The following is a 22466-nucleotide window of genomic DNA, read 5'->3' on the forward strand; positions in this document are numbered from 1 at the left end:
GTTTTTGCGCAGAATGCAATAAGCGCAAAGACTGGTGACTTTTGAACGTCATAAAACTGCTGTACAATTGGTAAATGTGCCCGATATTTCTATTTTCAGGGGAAAATTTGTGGCCTTGGAGAATATCAGCTGCAAGATTAAATCGGGCTGCGAGGGTCACTCGCCATGGCCAGAAGGAATCTGTACCAAATGCCAGCCCAGCGCCATTACACTCAACCGACAGGTAAAAATGTCACGCCATGTTTAAAGGGACAGTAACAAACAAGGCATAGGCCCTGGGAGTGATCTGATTGTACCAGCGTGAGGCGCTCTCCACTTTAATATGCTGTTCTCTGCAGTAACAGATGGGATTCTAACAATACTCGGGGATTTCTTGCGCTGGTTTCCTGTTCTGAGGCGAATATAGATGCAGTCTGTCATTTAGTTTCACTTTTTTGTTTTCTTAACATGTACGCTTATTTTTCTCTCACTTTAGAAATACAGACATGTGGACAACATTATGTTTGAAAATCACACCATTGCCGACCGCTTCCTCGACTTCTGGCGCAAGACTGGAAACCAGCGCATAGGCTACTTGTACGGCCGTTACACTGAACACAAGGATATCCCACTAGGCATTCGGGCTGAGGTAGCCGCCATCTATGAACCGCCGCAGGTAAGTGGTGACTTGTGCCTTATAATAGCAACATAACACAGTTTCTGTATGCTAATTACGACATCTCCTGGCCTGATTGGCTGAGAGGCACCCACAACGCCTGTGTGTCGAAGGGAGTTATACTTGCAACCAAATGGTGGCTTTTATGTCGCTTGGGCGGTGAGGGGCCGTAATTGGCATAAGTTGTGTACGTAGCTAATTCCTACAGTTGGACATTCTTTGTGTCCACCATATAAGTATTATCGCTGTTTTTCTCTCTTTAGGTTGGGACACAGAACAGCCTGGAGCTGCTCGATGATCCAAAAGCCAAAGTGGTGGATGAGATTGCAGCCAAGCTTGGATTAAGAAAGGCAAGGAAATAAAAGATTGTAATTTATGGACCCGAGGGGGGGGGGGTGTCCTGTAGTTTTAATGCTATTTTATCATTTCATTGGGTAAATAAAATTGAAAGCTTTCTGCTGCTGTTACAGTCCGAGATAACAGAATCTGTGGACTTAAAGGGACAGAAGGCTGCAGGGAATGTGAGAAGTTTTCGGATGCTGTCATATGACCCCAGTGGCGGGTATTGCCATGCAAATATTGCATTACATATTGGCCAGTCAGTTTATTACTTACCGGCAGTTCAGGTGGACATACTTACTGTTCTTGTCCGCTAGTGGTCCTAGTCTGCTGGTGGCTGTCCACTATGGCTCATATGAGCTATGCAAAATTCACTGATTTAGAAGTGAATGAAGTGGAGCTGCAATACCAGACATAAAGCTTGGATAAGAGCAGTGCTGTTGCCTGAAAGGGAAAAAGTTGACTCTTAGGTGATAAAAGTATGGTCGATTAGGGGGTTCCCTGTGTGAATAGAACAGTGGTGTCTTCCTCTCCGTTCTCCTTTTGTGGGGCTGCCAGAGATAGCTTAGCGCTATGCTCGGCAGTCCCATACAAGTCAGTGGAGTCATGTTCATGCATTTGCAACACCACGCCATTCATGCAGGTTCTTGTGATGGGTGGGGGTCCCTGCAGTCGGACCCCTAGTAATTATACATTTATTGCCTATTTTGTGGTGATCCTGTGGACTGGTGCCAGAGACCCTGATCAAAATCCTTATTGAGCAGCTCCAGGGAGAGTCGAATAACGAAGTCGGCTCAGTACACCGCACAAGCGCTGGAGTGCTCCTATTCATTTATTCATTGCAATACGCAGGGAGCAGTCCATCAGTGGGTTTTGAGCCAGGAGCTCATGAATGTGAGGACTACCTAGCATGTGCTCTGTATTTTTATAGGTTGGCTGGATATTCACAGATTTGGTTTCAGAAGATACTAGAAAAGGTACTGTCCGGTACAGTAGGAACAAGGTAAGCTCAAACCAGAACACTTTGTCTACACCTGCACCTGTTCATCCTCAATTTGGTCAGAACGTCAGTGGTCCTAAGGTCATTCAGTGCATAAATCATTGAAATATTCAGTGATTAATTTCATCCGTTGCATCTCTTACTATTGTGTATTGCTTACTTAATGCATTGATTTTAGGGTTCAGTTAGTTATGACCAAAAAAAATACTCCCACCAGCGGGACCCACCCCCACTGATTATAAAGAGACTACATATACTAGCACTGTCCCATCACTTACTATGACTATAAAACACCTATAACAGTTGCCATCAGGTGTAAGTGCTTCAGTATTCATTCATGTTCTATGTCCCCAGGATTCGTATTTCCTAAGTGCAGAAGAATGCTTCACTGCTGGCTTCTTCCAGAACCAGCACCCAAACCTCTGTCGACTGTCTCCAGATGGACACTTTGGCTCCAAGTTTGTGACTGTGATGGCTACAGGTAAGATCGTAAATTTATAAACTAATGCTTTTGTAGGGGTTTTCTGTACCAGACCACTGTTCTCCTGATGGATGAGGGGCCCAATGATGGGGCCAACAACTATCAGGAACTTATGACATATCCTTAAGATGAGAATATCCCCCGGAGGCTCGCGGGGGGCCCAATTCAAAGTTTGCCCTGGGGCCCATAGAACTCTAGTTACGCCCCTGCCCGGACCCGAACTTTGCCGGAAGAGTTCGATGTTCGGGCATTTAATAAATCTTTTGAAATGCTGCAGTGCAGCCGATCAACAAGCTTTTAAGCTGTGGGCACTTAGAAGCCACCACAGCCATGCTGGCATGGCTGTGATTGGCTGGTGCATCATGTGACCCAGCCTCTATAAAAGCTGGATCACATGTAGCACCGCCCATCAGCTCTGAGTAGTGCAGGGACAGGAAGCAGGCAGCTGAAGTGAGGGAAAGTTTTAGGAATCTGGCTATTTGTTTTGTGGGTGACCTACTAGTGATTTTGTGGGGGTGCAATACACCAGCTTTGCACCCCTGACACAGAAATCTAATTAATCTGGCTGTTAATTCTGTGGGTGACCTATAGTGATTTTTTTTTATTTTTTTTTTGGGTGCAATGCACCATTTTTGTACCCCTGACACAAAAATATAATGGTTAATCCGCCTGTTAGTTCGATGGGTGACACATACCCATTTTTGGTGTGAGATACACGTGCACTTTATCGTGACAGGGAAATTAATATAGTTAATCTGTCTGTTCGCTCGGCGGTTGACCTCCAAAGAATGATGAGAGCAAATTGGGGACGTGGCCCTGGTCATGGTGTTGCTGGTGGAGCTCCTGTTGCAGGGAGAGGACGTGGTCGATCTGTGTCAGCTACACACACAAGTGAAACCCCTTCCTCAGGTGCGAGTAGTCGATAGAACCTTCAGTGTTATTTGGTAGGGCCGAATGTGAGGTGAAGCCAGAACAAGTACAGGCGATAGTAGATTGGGTTGCTGTCAGTGCCTCCAGTTTCTTCACATTGTCTCCCACCTAGTCTCCTGCTGAAAGCAGAGTTGGCACCTGCAGCCCATGGGCATCTGTCTTTCACCTCACCCCTTGCAAACGAGCCAAGCAGTCTGAGCCCCAAGTCATGCAGCAGTCTCTTCTGCTTTTTGATGACTCTGTTAGCAGGGTTTCCATGGGCCATCCACCTAGCCCTGCCCCAGAAGTGGAAGAGATTGAGTGCACCGATGCCCAACCACTTATGTTTCAGGATGTGGACATGGGAGGACCATCGCAGCACGTCTCTGATGATGACGAAACACAGGTGCCAACTGCTGCGGCTTTCTGCCCTGTCCAGACCGGCAAGGAGTGCAGGGGTGAGGAGTGGGTGGAAGATGATGTGGAGGATGATGAGGTCCTCGACCCCACATCAAGGTCATGCGAGTGACGTGCGCAGTTCGGAGGAAGAGGCGGTGGTCACACAGCGCCAGCTGCACAACAGAAGAGGGAGCAGGGTGCAAAAGCGGAGCGGCGGTCCCCTAGACAGTACTCCTCCTACTGCCCACCGCAGCAAGGGACAGAGCACACCAAAGCCAGCTCCAAGGAGTTCCCTGGTGTGGCAGTTCTTCACACAATGTGCTGACGAGAAGACGCGAGTGGTTTGCACACTGTGCAATCAGAGCCTGAAGCGAGGCATAAACGTTCTCAACCTGAGCACAACCTGCATGACCAGGCATTTAAGTGCAAAGCACGAGCTGCAGTGGAGTAGACACCTCAAGAAAGGTCTCCGGCTCCTCCTGCTTCCTCTTCTGCTGCAGTCTCGGCCTCTTCCTCCCCCTCTGGAGTGACAGTGGCACCTGCCACCCCGCAAACAGAGGATGTAGCAGCAACACAACCACACTGTCCCATGCAGTGGCGTACCTACCATATAGGCAGACCACGCAGCTGCTATGGGGCCCGTGAGGAAGAGGGGCCCGCAGTGGAGGAGAATCCCCGCCCCCGTCTATCTTCCTAACTGTCTCCCGTCTGCTAGCCCCGCCTCCTAGCCACGCCTCCCGTCGGCTAGCCTCGCCTCCCGCCTGTTAGCTCCATTATGCCTGATTCCTCTCTGGATTGCCACTACCCCACCAGTAATGAAGTAAGTGACCACTTGTTGGTGAGGACAGTGCAAAGGTGTGTGTGTGTCACTCAGCTTTGCCAGGCTATTCCTCTGCACATATGCCATTCAGAACAGGAGGAAAGCTGGGTGCTATTATGTAATGTGACTCAGCTTTCCTGATGTCCTGCATGGCACAAGTGCAGAGGCAGGAGAAGATATGAGGGAAGGTGGGAGCTGTGTCACTCAGCTTTCTCATGTCTCTCCACATGTGCCATGCAGGACAGCAGAAAAGCTGGGTGCGATTACATCATGTAATGTCCCTCAGATTTCCTGCTATCCTGCAAGGCATAAATGCAGATAATAAGAACATGGAAAGGCAGGGGGGAGGGGGGCACCCAGCTTTCCCAGAGACTCCTGTCTCTGCACATGTGTCATGCAGGATAGCGAGTATTGACAGTGTCTCCCAGCTGTCCTGCATGACACAGAGGATGGGGAAGGGGGGCACTCGCTTCCTCAAACTTTTCTCATGTCTATGCGCATGTGCCATGCTGGACAGCAGGAAAGTTGGGTGGTATTACATCATGTAACACCCCAGGTTCTTGTCAATATATGCTGAACACCGCCGGGACCTATCAGATCCCATTCTCTAAGGCTACTTTCACACTTGCGGCAGGACGGATCCGACAGGCTGTTCACCATGTCGGATCCGTCCTGCGGCTATTTCGTGCGACCGCCGCTCGGTCCCCATTGACTATACTTCTGCATGAGGTTGGGCAGGGGAGAAGTTAGGGAGGGTAGTGAGAGGAGCCAGGGTGCATAGTAGGAGGGACTAGGAACGGGCATGGGGGCCCAATCTAAATTCTTGCTATGGGGCCAAATGATTTCTGTGTACGCCCCTGGTCCCATGGAAGCGTTCAGCTCTCCATCCCACAAACACTGGAGAGAAAGAGGAAGTCGCCTTCCGGTCAGCATAACACCTTCACCACCAACTTCAGCAGAGTCAGGGGGAAACGACAGCAGGCAGTTTTGAAACTCATCTGTTTGGGGGAAAACCCCACACCACACAGGAGCTGTGGACGGGCATGGAACCAACAGACCGATGAGTGGTTAGTGCCGCTGAGCTTTAAGCCCGGCCTGGTGGTGTGCGATAACGGGCGAAATCTTGTAGCGGCTCTAGGCCTAGCCGGTTTGACACACATCCCTTGCCTGGCGCATGTGCGGCATTTGGTGGTGTAGAGTTTCCTGAATAATTATCCCGATATGTCAGAGCTGCTGCATAAAGTGAGGGCCGTCTGTGCGCGCTTTCGGCGTTCTCACGCTGCTGCTGCTGCTCACCTGTCAGCACTGCAGCGTAACTTCAGCCTTCCCGCTCACCGCCTCATATGCGACGTGCCCACTAGGTGGAACTCCACCTTGCACATGCTGGCCAGACTGTGCGAGCAGCAGCAGGCGACAGTGGAGTTTCAGCTGCAGCACGCACGGGTGAGTCGCTCTGCAGAACAGCACCACTTCACCACCAATGACTGGGCCTCCATGCGAGACCTGTGTGCCTTGTTGCACAGTACTCCACCAACATGGTTTCGAGTACTCCACTAACATGGTCAGTGCCGATGACGCAGTTTTCATTCAGCATTACTTTGCCACTTCTATGTCTCCTTGAAAAAACACTGCTGGCGATGATGGAAGAGGATGTGGCACAGGAGGAGGAAGAGGGATCATTTACAAGGGTTTCAGGCCAGTCATTCACAAGTGGCTCAGAGAGTGGGTTCCTGCACCAACAGAGGCCAGGGAAACAACTGTCCAGCCAGGGCACAGTTCTGCAGGAGGAGGAGGAACAGTGTTCACAGCAGGGTGGCACCCAAAGCAGCGTATGGGCATCAATGGAGTGTGGCTGGGGTGATACAGAAGAAACAGACAATACACCTCCCACAGTGCACAGCTTGTCGGTGCCTCTGGGCAGCCTGCTGCAGTACCTGCACAACGACCGCCGAGTTGCCCACATTCTAACCAGTGCTGATTACTGGGTGGCCACGCTGCTGGATCCCCGCTACAAGGACAACGTACCCTCCTTAATTCCATCACTGGAACATGATCGAAAGATGCGCGAGTACAAGCGCACACTGGTAGACGCGCTGCTGGTGGCATTCCCACCTAACAGTGGGGGCACAGTGGAAGCACAAGGCGAAAGCAGAGGAGGAGGAGGAAGTCCCCTATGCAGCTGGGGCACCACCAGCACCTCAGAAGGCAGGGTTATCATGGCCAAAATGTGGAAAAGCTTTGTCAGCACGCCACAACAACCAGCACCACCAGCTGATATGGAACGTCTTGGCAGGAGGCAGCATTTCACCAACAAGGTGGAGCAGTATGTGTGCACACGCCTACACGTACTGAATGACGGGTCTGCCCCCTTCAACTTCTGGGTCTCCTAATTGGGCAGATGGCCTGAGCTTACCCTTTACGCCTTGGAGGTGCTGGCCTGCCCTGCAGCCCGTGTATTGTCTGAACATGTCGCAACAATATAGAGAAGATGAATAAGGATGTGCGGCACTCGCCGAAGTTACTATTCAGTTACTTCTTTAATATTTCTTCATCGGAAGCAGTTACATGCGGGATCCTGGGGCGGACACTCTATTGCAGGTGGTAGCGGCTACGGCCGTTTCGCGCTTGTAATTGCGCTTCCTCTGGCCACTGTAGACATCATCGCGCCTCCTTGTGCTTTTATAGGGGCGCCGCAGGTGAATGACAATCAAAACCATCAAAATGCAGGAAGGGACAAACGGCATACAAATTAGTACAAACAATAAATACTGGAGTTAGATTATTTATCACCATGTAGCATAATAATATCATCCTACGTATATAAGGGACCACTGGGCACTAGAGGAGCAAAAAATCTCAGTTAGGTTGAAAGATTGATAAATCATCGATTGCTAAATAACGACTCTCATGTATATCACATAGTCCCCCTTAAAGGAAAACTGACATGTCGTTCCTGTCGTTCAGCCCCGCTGCTCCCATGGCCCCAGTAAGCAAAATTCACCTTGCTTCCCTCTGCAGGAGCAGGCGGTGCCGATCCCCTCCCCTGGGGATGGGTCGGACGTGTTCTACTCCTGCAAAGGAAAGACAACACGGACCGGCATCATGGGCAGTGCGGATATGCTCAATCAAGCGGGGACACCCTTTACCTGAACGTACAGAACCGACATTCTCGCGGATTCGCTCACAGAGGGGACGAATTGTTTTTTCAATATAAAATCTTTTACAAGGGCAGAAAACGACATAAACGACATAGGGTGTGCGACAATTGATGAAGCCGCGTACTGCGTGTTTTACTCCTCCGTGCAGCGATTTGCTGCATACATTTAGTGCACAGAAAGAACAATGCCCACACTTATAATTCCCTCTGGATTTTTTGAGCCAGGTCTCCACCTGGGGTTTGCTGAATACACTCTTAACCAACTTATCCTTGAGGGTTGGGCATTTTCTGAATGTGACCAAAGGTCGCTGACTAGAAAAATTGTTCAAAGAGGGATCCTCTCTCAATAAGTCCCAGTTCTCATTAATAACCCGCTTGATGCCGCACATCCTTATTCATCTTCTCTATATTGTTGCGATCTGAATCGGCTCCTCCTCTTCAGTGCTGAGCACCACATATGAAGTTCGATATACCGCAGCACCGGCTATTGGCAAGTGAGCAGTGACAGGGTTTTAAATTGAGTGTGAGCAGTGCCGCTATATTCATTCCTCATTTTATATTGTTATCTGGACATGTGTTTAGCCGCCTGTCCACAGCCAACATATAAGTATACCGGCCGCACCCAGCCATCGTTATACTCCAGCGCCCTTTCTCTTTGCATTCTCTTTTCTATTTTCCAATGTTTTGGGGTTTTCCCAAATCTATAAAAATATAAATAAAGAAATAAAAAATAAAAAACAACAACAAAAACAGTGTTGGCTACCTCCTCTTTCACAGTCTCCTCAACCTCCTACTCCACTATGACTTCCGCCTCCTGGATCAAGATTATTATTAATATTAATAATAATAATAATAATATTTTATTTTTTATTTTTCTATTCTGTTATTTTAAGTCATTTCCCTATCCACCTTTGTTTGCAGCCCTCTAGCACTTAGGTCTCATGCACACGGCTGTTGTTTGGGTCCGCATCCGAGCCACCGTTTAGGCGGCTCAGATGCAGACCCATTCACTTCAATGGGGCTGCAAAAGATGCGGACTTCACTCCGTGTGCTGTCCACATCCGTTGCTCCATTCCGCGGCCCCGCTAAAAAAATATAACATGTCCTATTCTTGTCCGCGCTTTGCGGACAAGAATAGGCATTCATATTGATGGCCGCCCCTTCCATTCTGCAGATTGCTGAAGGCAGACGGGCAGCTTCCGTTTTTTGCGGATCCGCGGTTTGCAGAATGCAAAAAACGGAACGGTAGTGTGCATGAGGCCTTACTATGACTATCTTACAGCCATTTTAGTGCACCAAAGTTAAGGTCCATATTGACTTCAATAGAGTTTGGGTCCCAAACCCGAACATCCACTGGTCCGCTCATCCCTAATTATAACATTTGATAGTTTACCAGTTTTTTGGGGATTGTAGTCCCTTGATTTTTTATTATTCTTTTTTTTTTTTTTTTTTTTTTTGGTTGTATAAATGCATAGAAAAAAAAGGTGTAACTTAGACCTTGTTCACATCTCCGTTCTGAGATCCAGCAGGCTGTTCCCGCACAGAGCAGCCTACTGGATCCTCTACTTCACCACCTGATCCCCATTGACTGCAGTGGGGTCTGGCTGTGATCTGGCCAATTTCCGGCATAAATCCCGGGTTTCGGCTGGAAAAACCGTTGCATGAAACTATTTTATTATTATAAAAAATAATTGTCTGGCTGGCATTTGCGACGGATCTCCAAAACAAAGTTGTGAACGAAGTCTTATATTTAGGGTTGCCCAGGAATAAAGAAGCATAGATTGTAACTGGTATTACAGCTCCGCTCTATTGAAGTGAATGGGGCAACACGTACAACTTCATGGACAGTTGTGACGCTGTTTTTGGAGAAAGCGGACATGATTTTTTAAAGCCTGGAGAACCCCTTGAAATCCTCTGCTAATGCCTGAATGATCCTCAGCAGTCTTTTTTTTTTTTTTTTTTTTTTATGGTGTGATCATATGCCATGCATGCACTTGACTGTTGTAGCCAATTACTTGCCTCAGCGGTGATACTAGCAGATATGGCACATAACCACTGATGCCAGAGATTACAGTACTTTTCATGTTGGTAAAATTAATGCTTTGGCTTCTCTACAAAAAATTTTCAGTAAAATTCTACAACTGCTGTGATATCTGAAGGCGTCCTCACTTATATCAGTTGCGTGTGCCAGCTTCATCTCTCTTCTCCTCATTTTGTAGGGGGCCCGGATAACCAAGTGCACTTTGAGGGGTACCAGGTATCCAATCAGTGTATGGCACTAGTACGGGACGAGTGCCTCTTGCCTTGTAGAGATGCTCCAGAACTGGGCTATGCCAAAGAGTCAAGCAGTGAACAGTATATTCCTGATGTCTTTTATAAGGTCAGTGTCATGATAAGAGCAATTATCAGGGGTGGGGTCAAATTCTTAAAGTGGTTGAACACTCTTGATATAAGGATGAGCTGTTCAGTGGCACGTTGCATTACATTCGTCAAAGTGAAAACAGGACAGCATCACTTGTTAGTCGATTTCTGTGTAAAATGGCGTCGGTGCTCGCAGTGCCAGGCCCCGACCTGAGGGCCCCCTTGGTAGCCAAAAAAAGAGATGAAAAACCGCCGCACTCCCAGTCTTGAATCCAATTTTGTGTTTAACATTGAAAAAAATAGCAACGTTTCGCCCGTGTGTATGTATATATGTGTGTGTGTGTATATGTATATATATATATATATATATATATATATATATATCTATATCTATCTTGAAAAAGACTTTGCTATTTTTTTGGGTGTTAATAAACGCAACGTTGCATTACATGTCACATTTTCCATCACATGGATCATTACCTGAAGGCTACATTAAGACAACCGCAAGTGTTTGCGGACCGCAAAACGCGGATAGCGGCCGTGTGCTTTCCGCATTTTGCAGAACACACATGGCCAGCCCTATATTGAAATGCCTATTCTTGTCCATGATTGCGGACAAGAATAGAACATGCTCTATATTTCTCGCCCAATTTCCTTGGGGGACACAGAAGACCTTGGGTATAGCTCATCTCCATAGGAGGCGTGACACTAAGTGAAAACTGTTAAGCCCCTCCTCCACAGCTATACCCTCAGCCTGGAGAGAGAGACTGCCAGTTTTTTGCTTAGTGTCCAAGGAGGCAAGACACTCCCTGCTACTGCAGGGCTGTTTTTCTCCTGTTTGGTTTTTAGTTTTGGTTTTTTGCTTTTGTTTTTTCTTCAGATCATCAGGGACAACAGAGACGCACTAGACCTCTCTGTTTCTCCCGGGGTCGAGCTGCGCCAGTGCCGGTCATCCGCACTGCTGCCTCCCCCACAGAAGGCAAGGTGGACCAGGGCAGCCCAGCTCCCCTGCATCCCGCCAGCGCAAGGGTCGCCCGCACGCCAAGCCCCTCTTCCAGCGTCCTGCCACTACGGTGCCAGTAGCTGAAGGGGCGACCCTGCTGGAACGGACCGAGGGTGAAGACGGCTGTGGTAAGAGAGAGGCTTCTCCAGCCCTACGTTCCCCTCATTCCCTCCCCGGTCTCCTGCGTGCTGGACCCCCATACTGGTCCCTGCTGGACCTAGGCTGGCCCCTGAGGTGTCGTTGGGAACAGCCATGTTTCTGGCTCCAGGGCTGTCTCTCATGTCCAGCTGTTGCCCAAGCCCCACACCACCACCATACTGGTGACCGCGGGGCGACTATACACTGCCCCTTCATAGGGCATTGCACAGGGGTGAGCAATGGATTGCTGTGGAGGAATCTGCTTTAGGACCGGAGTCCGGCTCCTAGCTGCCTCTGACACAGGGGTTATGCCGGCCCTCCCCCTTACCGGTCGCAGATTCAGTACAGGGGGCCCGCGCTGACTGCCCTGGTCCGTTAGGGCAGGGGGTGCAGTGCTGGACTTCAGGGTCCCCCCCCCCCCCCCCCGCTCTCCTTACCGGTGTCTAGGGCCAGGGGCCCGCTCCAGAAGCTGCCGGCTCCAGAAGCTGCCGGACGCAAGGCCCTCACGGCCTGCATGTACTGGCGGCGCGAATTCTTCCCGCCTGGTGGTCCCCCGCCCCCAGGGGATCGCAGCGCCGCCCCCTAGGCCGGAGGTTTGTTAACCTGTTGGGTACCGGCCACCAGGGGCCGGCTTCCATCTAGAGGACACCCTCTATGTTCTGGGCTTCCTGGTGGGCCTGTGTGAGATTGTGCCCCTGTATGGTGGCCCCTTTTTTTTTTTTTGCCTCAGAGTGGCTGTGTTTTAAAAAAAAAAAAAAAAAATAAGGAATAAAGTTAATAAATAACGGAATGGTTGCGCAGGACGCTGCAGCCTGATGCAGTAGTGCTGGCCGCACGCTATGCCCCCCTTCCGTAGGCGGCATGTTGCGCTCCTCGGCTGCGGTTCTGGCCAGCTACATGTTCCCCTTCTAGGCGGACCCTTGCCATCTCCCGGGATACGGCGCTGACCAAGGGCAAGCGCCCCGTCTATAGGCAGAACGTCGCCTCTCCAGTTACAGGTTGGCCATGTGCATCACTCTCACTGGATTTAATGCCGGACAGGTGCATGACCCCCTTCTGGGGCAGAAGAATTGCACTCTCACCGGATACGGTGCTGGCCATGTGCACGACCCCCCTCCTTGAGGAGCACGGCACTCTCACTGGATTCCTGCCGGCCATGTGTGTAACCCTCTTCTATGGCGGTACGCTGCACTCTCACTGGGTTCGCTGTCGGCCATGGGTATAAAACGTGTGCACGTCCCCCTTCCATATGCGGAACACTGCACTCATTGGGTTCACTGCCGGCCATGTGCACGTCCCCCTTCCATAAGCGGAACGCTGCACTCTCAATGGATTCGCTGCCGGCCTTGTGCATGACTCCCTTCCATAAGCGGTAGGCTGCACTCTCATTGGTTTCGCTGCCGGCCTTGAGCATGCCTCCTTCTCTCGGGCGGCATACATACTCTTCCTGGCTGGGGTTGTTCTCTCGCGGTAGGTTGCTGGCCACGTGCTTGACCCCCTTCCATGGCGGGGTGCTTGCACTCTCACCGGATCCGCTGCCAGCCATAGGCATGGCCCCCCCCCCCCTTCCTTGGGCGGTGTACCGCACTCTCGCTGGCTTTGCTGCCGGCATGGGCATGCCTCCTCTCCTCAGGCGACATACATGCACCTTCACTGACGGTGTTTGTTCTTGCGCCAGTACGTTGCTGGCCATGTGCATGGCCCCGTCCGTGGCGGGGTGCTCGCGCTCTCCTGGGATGCGATGCTGCCGTGTGCGATTCATTGCACCCTCACCGAATACGTTGCTGGCCGGGAGCATGGCCCTCTAAACATGGGTGCGCTGCTTGCACTCCCTTTGGAAACGGTGCTGGCCTTGTGCATGACCACTTCTTATTCCGTGGGCGGTAATTTGCGCGCTCATGAGATTCACGGCTGTCCTTCTATATGCTGTACTGGACGTTCCCCTTCATTGGCGAACTACTCGTTGCACTCTCACAAAATTCGGTGTTGGTTGGATTATTGCACAATAATTTAATGCCAGGATAATCCTGTGCGTGCCCTTCCCCCTTCACTAGGTCCTTTGGTGCGGGCCTTTGCACTCTTGCCGTCTGCAGAGTTTGCCAGGTGCCTTTCTTCCCCCTTTTCTGGGCGGACTGCTTGCGTTCCATAGCATGCCCCCTGTACTAGCCTTGTGCATTACTCCCGTTCGGGTTGCACTTTGCACTTCCATGGATACTGTGGGATGCTTGGCTGTGCGCTCTGTGCGTTGTTTGGGCCGTGTTTCCCTTCTCCTCCCGTGGGTGGGTTGGCCTTCTCGCTGCCTGCGGTTTGCTAGTACGTATGCCTCCCTTCCTCCTGCGACATACTTTTTTCTCTTGGGGTGAGGCTGCTTGTCGCTAGCTTTGCACTCTTTTCTGAAGAGGTCATTCTGTCCACCTGTATGAGCCTAAGGTGTTGTCCAACACACAACAAATGAATGCCCAATGTATTCACCGCTGTATACCTTGTATATATGTAGACGGGCTCTGCTGGCTCGCTACTGCACCGAGCTGGGTGGCACTCATTCTCTGGTGTGGTCCCGTTGTGACTGCACCAGCCATGTTCATTGGCCCTTCCACCTGGGGGTGTTCGGGGTACCTTGATGCGTACCCGTTCGTCCTCCCGTGACATTGCTTCCCCGCACAAGCCGTCGGGTCGAGAGCGTTGTCTTTGGCGCCTTCTGCACTTCAGTCTGATCTGCTACCAGGAACAGACCGCTCCTCTCGGGTAGGTCACCCAACTTCTCTTGGGTGCTAGTCTATCCAGGTCTGAGGGACCTCCACTTTTGGGTTCTTCCGGGTTTTCGCCTTCTGCGAGGCGATGTGCAGGTCGTCTCACAGAGTAGCAGGTTTTCGGCTTTTGAACTGTCCTGTGGCTTCCCTGTTTGCCATTCCTCCTTTCGGTTCGGAGGGTGTTATGCCGACCTCTGTCTCGACTGCTTTTCCTCGCCGGCTCGGTTGTTTTGGCTTCCTTTCTGAGTTTGTCACTCCGAGGTGGCTTCTGCACCGGCCAGGCCTCAGAGGCTGTTTCGTCATTGCCCCCTCCCCTTCGGGGGTGAGCATGGTTGTTCATTTGGATGGTTCCGGTGTTACTTGTGGTCTCGTACCGTCTCCCTCGTTTTCGCTGGCAGTACTAGCTGTGTGCCTGTTTGCCAGGCCTATTGCGTTCTGTCCTCCCGCTAGGTGCAGATTGCCTTTCCATTCTGGGCATATGGTCCTGCTGGACTTACCTTTTCGGTAACTTGGGAGGACTACCCTTCGGTCACGGTTGTCCTTGACTTTCCCTCACCAGGACTGTAGAACTCCTTCCTGTGGTGGCTACGTCGACTTGGACTTTGGCCTGTCTTGTCCTGGCATCTGTCGGCTGCTGGGCGGACCCTTCCGGTTTCTTCCGTCTGTCCTTCTGCTCACCCACTCCGGTTGGATACGGGACTATGTTGTTCGGGGGCAGACGGGAGTTTTCTTCCGACCCTTGGGCCGTGTTACTGGTCTGCGCCTGATCACATTGGGTTTTTTTCCCGCTTGCCAGGCGATTCCTGCGAGCGCGCTAGTGTTCGCTCCCGACTGTGCTTCGTCCGGGTTCGGTTGTCGGACTTAGGGTTCTTGACTAGGTTTTGTGGTAAGTGGGGCATTCCCCCACTCTGCTTTTCTCTCCCTTGGTTTTGTCTTTCTCTAGTCCGGCCTGACACTGGGACTCTGTTACTGAAGTGTCAAGTGTCGGCGCTGTCCTTCCCCTTGCAGCGTTTTCTGGCCCTCCTGGGCCTGTCATGACCTTCTTCCACAGAGTGGCTCTTTGGTTCCTCTGTACCGTTCCCTGGTACCGCCCTGGGAACTACACACTGAGCTCTTGGCGCTCCACTCTTTCCCTTGGTGCCGTTGTAGAAGTTCTCCCTACTCCTGCTGTCCTGTACAGTTGTGTTTTCTGTTGCCATCATGTTTGACGGGTGCCTGATGGGTGGCCCTTCGTGTTCTGTGCCCTCTGTCCTTTTCCAGGACGGGGCTGTTTCTCCATCCCGTCCCTTCCTTCTGAGGGTGGTATCTGCCTTCTTATCTACGAGGCTTTGGTCATCCCCTTCCCGTCTCCGGGAACGGGCGCTTCACCGCTTGGAGATTGTTTGGGTTTGCAGTTATTCCTTGGAGATCTCCGGCTCTTGTCGGCGTTCGGTCTCTTGTGTTTCCAGGATGTCCGCGCAAAGGGTTGACGGCCTCCAGGGTGGCTTTCTTCGCTCTCTGTGTCTATTGCTGTGGTTACCGCACCAAGGGCAGGGTTCTGCTTTTGGTGTCACCGTTCATTTCACCAGAGCGGTCGGTGCCTCCTGGGCCGGAGGCATTAGGCTTCGGCCATGCTTTTGTGCAAGGCGGTCGCTGGTCTTCCTTGCACACCTTACTGGGTTCTACAGGGTGCGCGCTGGGGCTTCGGCGTCTGCTGCCTTGGGCCGCCTGGTCTGCAGGCGGCGGTTTCTTGATGCCTTCGGGTGCTTTGCCCTGGTGCTGTGGTCCCTCCCCTCTTGGACTGCTATTGAACGTCCCAAGGTCTTCTGTGTCCCCCAAGGAAATTGGGCGAGAAAACGAGATTTTTGTATAACTTACCAGTAAAATCTCTTTCTCGCTCTTTCCTTGGGGGACACAGCACCCACCCATTCTTTGTTTCCGAGTTTGTTTTACCCGTTGGGTAGTTGGCTTGTTGGTTCCACTTTTGGACTTTGCCTTTTCTCACTACTTGGACACGCAACTGGCAGTCTCTCTCTCCAGGCTGAGGGTATAGCTGTGGAGGAGGGGCTTAACAGTTCTCACTTAGTGTCACGCCTCCTATGGAGATGAGCTATACCCAAGGTCTTCTGTGTCCCCCAAGGAAAGAGCGAGAAAGAGATTTTACTGGTAAGTTATACAAAAATCTCGTTTTTTGTGGAGATGCGGACCCAGAAATACCGTTGTCTGAATGCATCCTAATAGTTATGCTAGTAGGTACGCTTGCATCTCATGATCTGTCAGTGCAGGTGATTGGCTGAGAAGGATCATGTGGTTCTGCCTGACTCCACTATAGATGATGACATATAATCCTTCTTGGCCAGTATGCCACAACAACAGAGATCATGTTATAACTGCTGCTTACAGTTTGGCCCTGTAGTGGGTGTAATTTTACCCACTGATATAACCCCTCAAATATGATGATTGGTGTTTTTTATATATATATATATATATATATATATATATATATATATATATATATATATATATATATATATATATATATATATATATAAATTATTATTATTTTTTTTTCAAGAGGTTGGCCTATCTAATACATTGGGGGCATAACATTCGCCTATTTTCGGTAATCCCTTAGAAATTAATGGAGGGTGGCAGCACATGCGCGGTCAGCACTCCTTCACTTGGCAGGCTCCGTTCTAGAGACAGGTGGGACCCACACCCTAGTGATATGCCCCCAATGTATGAGATGGGCAAACCCCTTCAAAACAATCTGTTGTCCGTTTTTGAGGGTGTCCTGTGGGTCCCCTATGGACTTTATTTCTTTATGCATAGGCTGTTGTGATGGAGCAGAAAATGGCTGACAATGCCAGTGTGCTACATGTCACCTTGCCCATGAGTGTTACTTCCACTTTTGTTTTCCAGGATATTGACAAGTTTGGTAATGAAATCACACAATTGGCGCGGCCTCTACCTGTAGAGTATTTGATCATTGATGTGAGTATTCCGTGTGCACATGATTTACTAAGACTAGTTAGGTGAACAGGTCCTCTTTAAGGGCATAATACTTTACTCTTTGAATTGAAGGGGTGGCTGCCTCACAGGATGTATTTACAGTATATGTCTACATACATTGAACGGCCACTTTATTAGAGACACCCCGGCTTTTCATGATTGTATGGGACTTAGACATGTGACCCCCGGAGTGAAGAATAAAATCAAGTGAACAAGTTTCCTTGGGACCAGTTTCAGTGTGAATCCACAGTAGAATAGGAAAATCCAGCGACCTAAACAAGGCACGGTCATCAGTGCCAGACTGGCTGAGGCCAGTGTTTTCAGGAACTGCTGACCTTGTGGGATTTCCTTGTTCAGCGGTTTTGAGAGTATACAGCGAATGGTATGGTCCAGGATAAACATCCAACAAGAAGGGATCCTGTGGACATAACTCCTGGACTAAAGGGGTGTGAGGAGGATGTCAAGAATCGCTCTGAAGAACAGGCTGTGCACAGTCCAGCAAACTGCAGCCATATGCAACGCCGGTGCTCCAACTATTGTGTCCAAATGCACAGATGGGCAATAAGAAAAGACGAGCACTAAGGCAAGACTCAGGTGGGCAAGAGAGTGCAAACATTGGGTCGCTGAGCAGTGGAGAAACTGATTTCTGCTGCATCATGCTGATGAGTGCAGTAGTGGTGTGGGCAATGTTTCGTTGGCACACCCTGGGTCCTCTAATACTTGTGGCCTTACCTAAGCATTGTGGTTGGCCAAGTCCATGTCTGTCTGGCAGAAAGACACTTTCAGCAGGATAATGCACCATGCTGAATGACATTAAGTGCCCTTGCTTCCCTGGGCTTCACAGTCACCATATCCTAATCCAGTATAGAGCATCTCTGGGATGAGGTAGAAAGGGCTGTCCAGGGCATGGTCAGTGCCCCCATCTAATTTACAGCAACTGGCAAGAAAGTATCCTGTCCACATGGGCCAATATTTCAGCAAAATAATTTCAGCACCGAGTAGAATCTGACACAAAGAATTCCTGCGGTTCTGAAGGCCAAAAGAGATTCAATAGATGGTCGTCTGTAATAAAGTGGTCATTTAATGTATGAATGTAAACAACATATATGTCTGTATTGTCACTCTGTCCTAGGAATACATATGTGATTTCTTCTGTTGCTTCCTTATCACTAACATTTTGTATTTTCTTCAATGGACAGGTCACCACCACATTCCCGAAGGATCCAGTATATACATTCTCCACCTCCTCCAACTTGTTTCCCATTGAAAACAGAGAATCTCTTGGGGAGACCCAGGTGAGACCTAGTTGTTTGTGACCTCAGTGAAAACAGATCCATTCCCTGACATTACATGTCATCAGGGTGGTCATTATTCAGAATTTAAGCACTTAGGTGACCATTTTTTTATTTTTTTTTATACTTTTTTCCTTTTTTACTATTAGCCCCCTTAGGGACTAGGACCCTTGTCCTATTCACCCTGATAGAGCTCTATTAGGGTGAATAAGACCTCACACTCTCCCTGCTGCCCTGTGCTTTGTGCACACAGCAGCAGGGAGCCGCAGCCAGGGTTTGAGTAGCGTCCTGGCTGCCATGGTAACCGATTGGAGCCCGAGGCTTACACTGCTGGGGCTCCGATCGGAACTTCCACTGAGGGAGAGGGGACCCTGTGGCCACTGCCACCAATGAATAATACTGGGGGGCTTGGGTGGGGGGGTGCACTGCGCCACCAATAATTAAAGTGGACCTTTCACCTCGAAAAACATTGTGAACTAAGTATCATGACATATAGAGCGGCACCCAGGGATCTCACTGCACTTACTATTATCCCTGGGCGCCACTCTGTTCTGCCGCTGTGCCCTCCGGTATCTTCGCTCACTTGGTTATAGTAGGCGGAGACTTAGGGGACTTTGTTATAGTAGGCGGAGTCTGCCCTTGTTCTGCTGGGCGTCTCCTCCTCCTAGGCTGTAGTGCTGGCCAATCGCATCGCACAGCTCACAGCCTGGGAGAAAAAAAAACTCCCATGCTGTGAGCTCTGGGCTGCGATTGGCCAGCGCTACAGCCTAGGAGGAGGAGACGCCCAGCAGAACAAGGGTAGACTCCGCCTACTATAACCAAGTCCCCTAAGTCTCCGCCTACTATAGCCAAGTGAGCGAAGATACCGGAGAGGGCACAGCGGCAGAACGGAGCGGCGCCCAGGCATAATAGTAAGTGCAGTGAGATCCCTGGGCGCCGCTCTATATGTCATGATACTTAGTTCAGTGTTTTTCCAGGTGAAAGGTCCTCTTTAATACTGGGGTTGGGGGTGGGGGGGGGGGGGCGCACTGCGCCACCAATGAAGATAACTCATTAATTCATATACAAGAGGCGGAAGCTGGCTGCAGAATCGCATAGCCAGCTCCCGTCCTCTATGAGCGGTAGCTGCGATCCGCGGTAGTTAACCCCTCAGGTGGCGCACCTGATCGGTTAACTGCCGCGGATCGCAGCTACCGCTCATAGAGGACGGGAGCTGGCTATGTGATTCTGCAGCCAGCTTCCGCCTCCTGTATATGAATTAATGAGTTATCTTCATTGGTGGTGCAGTGCACCCCCCCCCCCCCCCCAACCCCAGTATTAATCATTGGTGGCGCAGTGGCCACATCCCCCTCCCCTCCTCTTGTCCTCCCTCCTCTCATTGGTGGCAGCGGCACAGAGGGGAGTAAGACACTGCTTCCTTCTCCCCTGTGCTGCTGAGGGAACATGGAGAGCGCTGTCAGCAGTGCGATCCTTGTTCCCGATACGTTATTGGTATATCGGCCAAATAGATGCCGATACCGATAACGTTCAAAATCCTGAATATCGGCCGATAATATCGGTAAAACTGATAATCGGTCGATCCCTACCATTTATCCATCTATATGGGAATATAGTTGTTACATTGGAAGTGTTAGAGGTTGTGTGAGTTTGCATTTTGTACCAGAAAAAGCGCCACTCTTGCCCATGGCCAGTGTCTGTTATTGCAGTTCTACTTCAGTCACTGTGATATAATACAATCTATTGTTAACTGTAAAATATTAAGAGGTCGCAAAGCAGTTTCGTGGATCATATAATAGGACCTAGAATTCCTGAAGTGACAACAGATATTCTTAAAGGAGCTTTTCCCAATCATCCCTTGTGCTTCATCTCAGTCCCATTTATTTGAGTGGGACTGAGACGCACTACCAGGAACAGCAACGACCATACGCATGGTGCTTTGCCTGGGCAAACAATGCTTGGGCTTTGCCACTTGCTGGAGTGCCACGTCACCTTCAATCAGATCATGAGCAGATGTGCCAGTACAATGCAAGCTATCAGTATTAAAGTCCTTGAATACCCCTTTAATAATCAATGGGGGTACATATTTCCTTATAATCCCCACCCCAGTTGCTGCAGAACCTCACTTTGAAGTCTCAAACACGCACCAACATCATAGCCAATATCATAGAAAGCCAATTATAGTATGGATTCCAAGTGTGAAAACCCAAGCCAACATGTGGAGAACATACATGCTGAGAGCACATGTTGTCCTTGGTCGGATCATATCATACAACCCCCAGCTACAGCAGAACCTCTTTCTAAAGCATCATGTCTGTCAATTGGGGACGAACATAAAGCATCTATGTCTTCTTAAATATGAGGTTCTGCAGAAACTGGGGTTTGTATTGAATGTTACTCAGAAAGAAGCCACAGTGCCTCAATACCCAAGTCAGACCCCCCATAACGACACAATGTCCTCCTCCCACCTCCTCCAAGCATTGCCTGCCATAACGGGTCTATCTGCTAGCCCTTGCTTTCACCAGACCTTTCAGTGTCCACTGACTGATTTTTTTTTTTTTTTTTTTTTCTCTCGCAGGATTTCCACAGCTTGGCAACATATCTCTCCCAAAATCCATCATCCATCTTCCTTGAGATCATCTCAGATTTCCATCTACTCCTCTTCTTAGTCACCAATGAAGTAATGCCGCTACAGGTGAGTGCCAACGCTCTACAAGAGTATATATAGTGCCAGGAGTAAATATTCTGCCGAAACCCCCCTCCTCACAAAATCCTAGTATGTTATGAACACAATGGAACCTCTTTGTCAATTGGAGGTCTCCAAGTACTTGATCCGTTCACTTCAGTGGAGCGAGTACTTGTTATTAAACTGCGCTGCTGCAAAGGAGATGATGTGTAGTGTAGCATGGAACACCGCCTCCTCTTCAAGCAGCTGATTGGCAGGGGTGCCAGGCGTCACACTGCCGCCGACCAGACATTGATCCTGAGGATAGGTGATCAATATATACAGCCTGCACAACCACTTTTAAGTAGATCAAATACTTAATGCCATGTGCTGCCCCTTCTTGACCACACTGTGCATGTTCCTAAGTGCAATGTATATATTGCGCCCTGCAATGGGCATGGAAGGAGCTGGCATGTGACATGAAGAATTCAGCCTGAAGACGGGACACATTCATTTAGAAGTGCCTTTCCAGTCCCGCTCTGTGTTGGGAATTTAAGCTTGTAAATTCATCTGACAGAAATAGAAAATCTGCTAACTCCATTCCAACACACAAAATGGTACAATGTAGAAAAATTAAGACACCCTAGGGAAACTTTATCCCCGATGCCCGCGTCGCTCCTGATCCCTGCATGGCAGCTGCTGCATCTCCCCGGCGGCCAATAGCCGGCTGTGACGGGGACGAGCCTCCCTAGCTTCACCCGCGAGGGTAGGGAGGCTCGTCCCCGTTTTTTGTTTTATATCCTTAATTTGTTATACCTTTTTAATTTATATGTATGTATTCGACAAAATAGAAAAAGGGACTATGAGCCAAAAAGGCTTGTAAATGTTTGTTTATTGAAAACTTCAATAAAAAGAATATAAAATAAAAAAGTGACAGCGGGGGCAGAGGTCCAGTTTTTCATGCAGCTGCGCTGTTCACACGTGTCTGTAACATAGTATTCCGTGTCTGGCTCTGTCCTTACAGCTGTATATAGTGGCCGGAGTACAGGCTGAGCTCCTCTCTCCCTTCTGTTTCCTATCCATGTTCTCAGTGAGGGGTATTTGGTAATGCATTGGACCTCACAATGTTAGATTATGTAGGGGATAATCTCATGATGATGTTATGACAGGAGGAGTTACGTGGGAGCAGTACACAGCTGGGCAGCACATGCATAAGTGTTGCTGTAATAAATCCTACAGATCGGAGTAAAAGTTCAAGGATGTAGTAGGGGGATTATGTAAAGCAGAACTCGGCTTGCTGGTGCGTAGGTGGTGCTTTAATGCTCTTAAAGACACATGACATTTTTTGGGCTGATATGCACAGATCAGCTATTGTGATGTCTAGATGACTGGGTAAGAACATTTCTACAATGACAGGTCTTATGGGATATTCCCGGTATGTAGTGGTTAGTACCTACAAAAGTGCTCCAAGGAATGAGAACTGGTGAACAGACGGCAGCTTCTTGGGTA

The 22466-nt window shown here is 49.6% G+C and overlaps 1 protein-coding gene across 1 annotated transcript in view; it reads left to right on the plus strand.

The window, feature by feature from the left end:
• NPLOC4 (NPL4 homolog, ubiquitin recognition factor) overlaps positions 1-22466 on the plus strand; it is a 47981-nt gene that overhangs the window by 19780 nt on the left and 5735 nt on the right. Inside the window, exons 7-15 of the mRNA XM_044296433.1 lie at positions 100-223; positions 476-655; positions 919-1005; positions 1926-1997; positions 2349-2475; positions 9980-10140; positions 16914-16985; positions 18203-18298; positions 20871-20987. Coding sequence (XP_044152368.1) covers positions 100-223; positions 476-655; positions 919-1005; positions 1926-1997; positions 2349-2475; positions 9980-10140; positions 16914-16985; positions 18203-18298; positions 20871-20987 — 1036 coding nt within the window. The remainder of the gene's footprint in view (positions 1-99; positions 224-475; positions 656-918; positions 1006-1925; positions 1998-2348; positions 2476-9979; positions 10141-16913; positions 16986-18202; positions 18299-20870; positions 20988-22466) is intronic.

Source organism: Bufo gargarizans, chromosome 6 (assembly GCF_014858855.1).
Source record: "Bufo gargarizans isolate SCDJY-AF-19 chromosome 6, ASM1485885v1, whole genome shotgun sequence".
NCBI classification, from domain to species: Eukaryota; Metazoa; Chordata; class Amphibia; order Anura; family Bufonidae; genus Bufo; species Bufo gargarizans.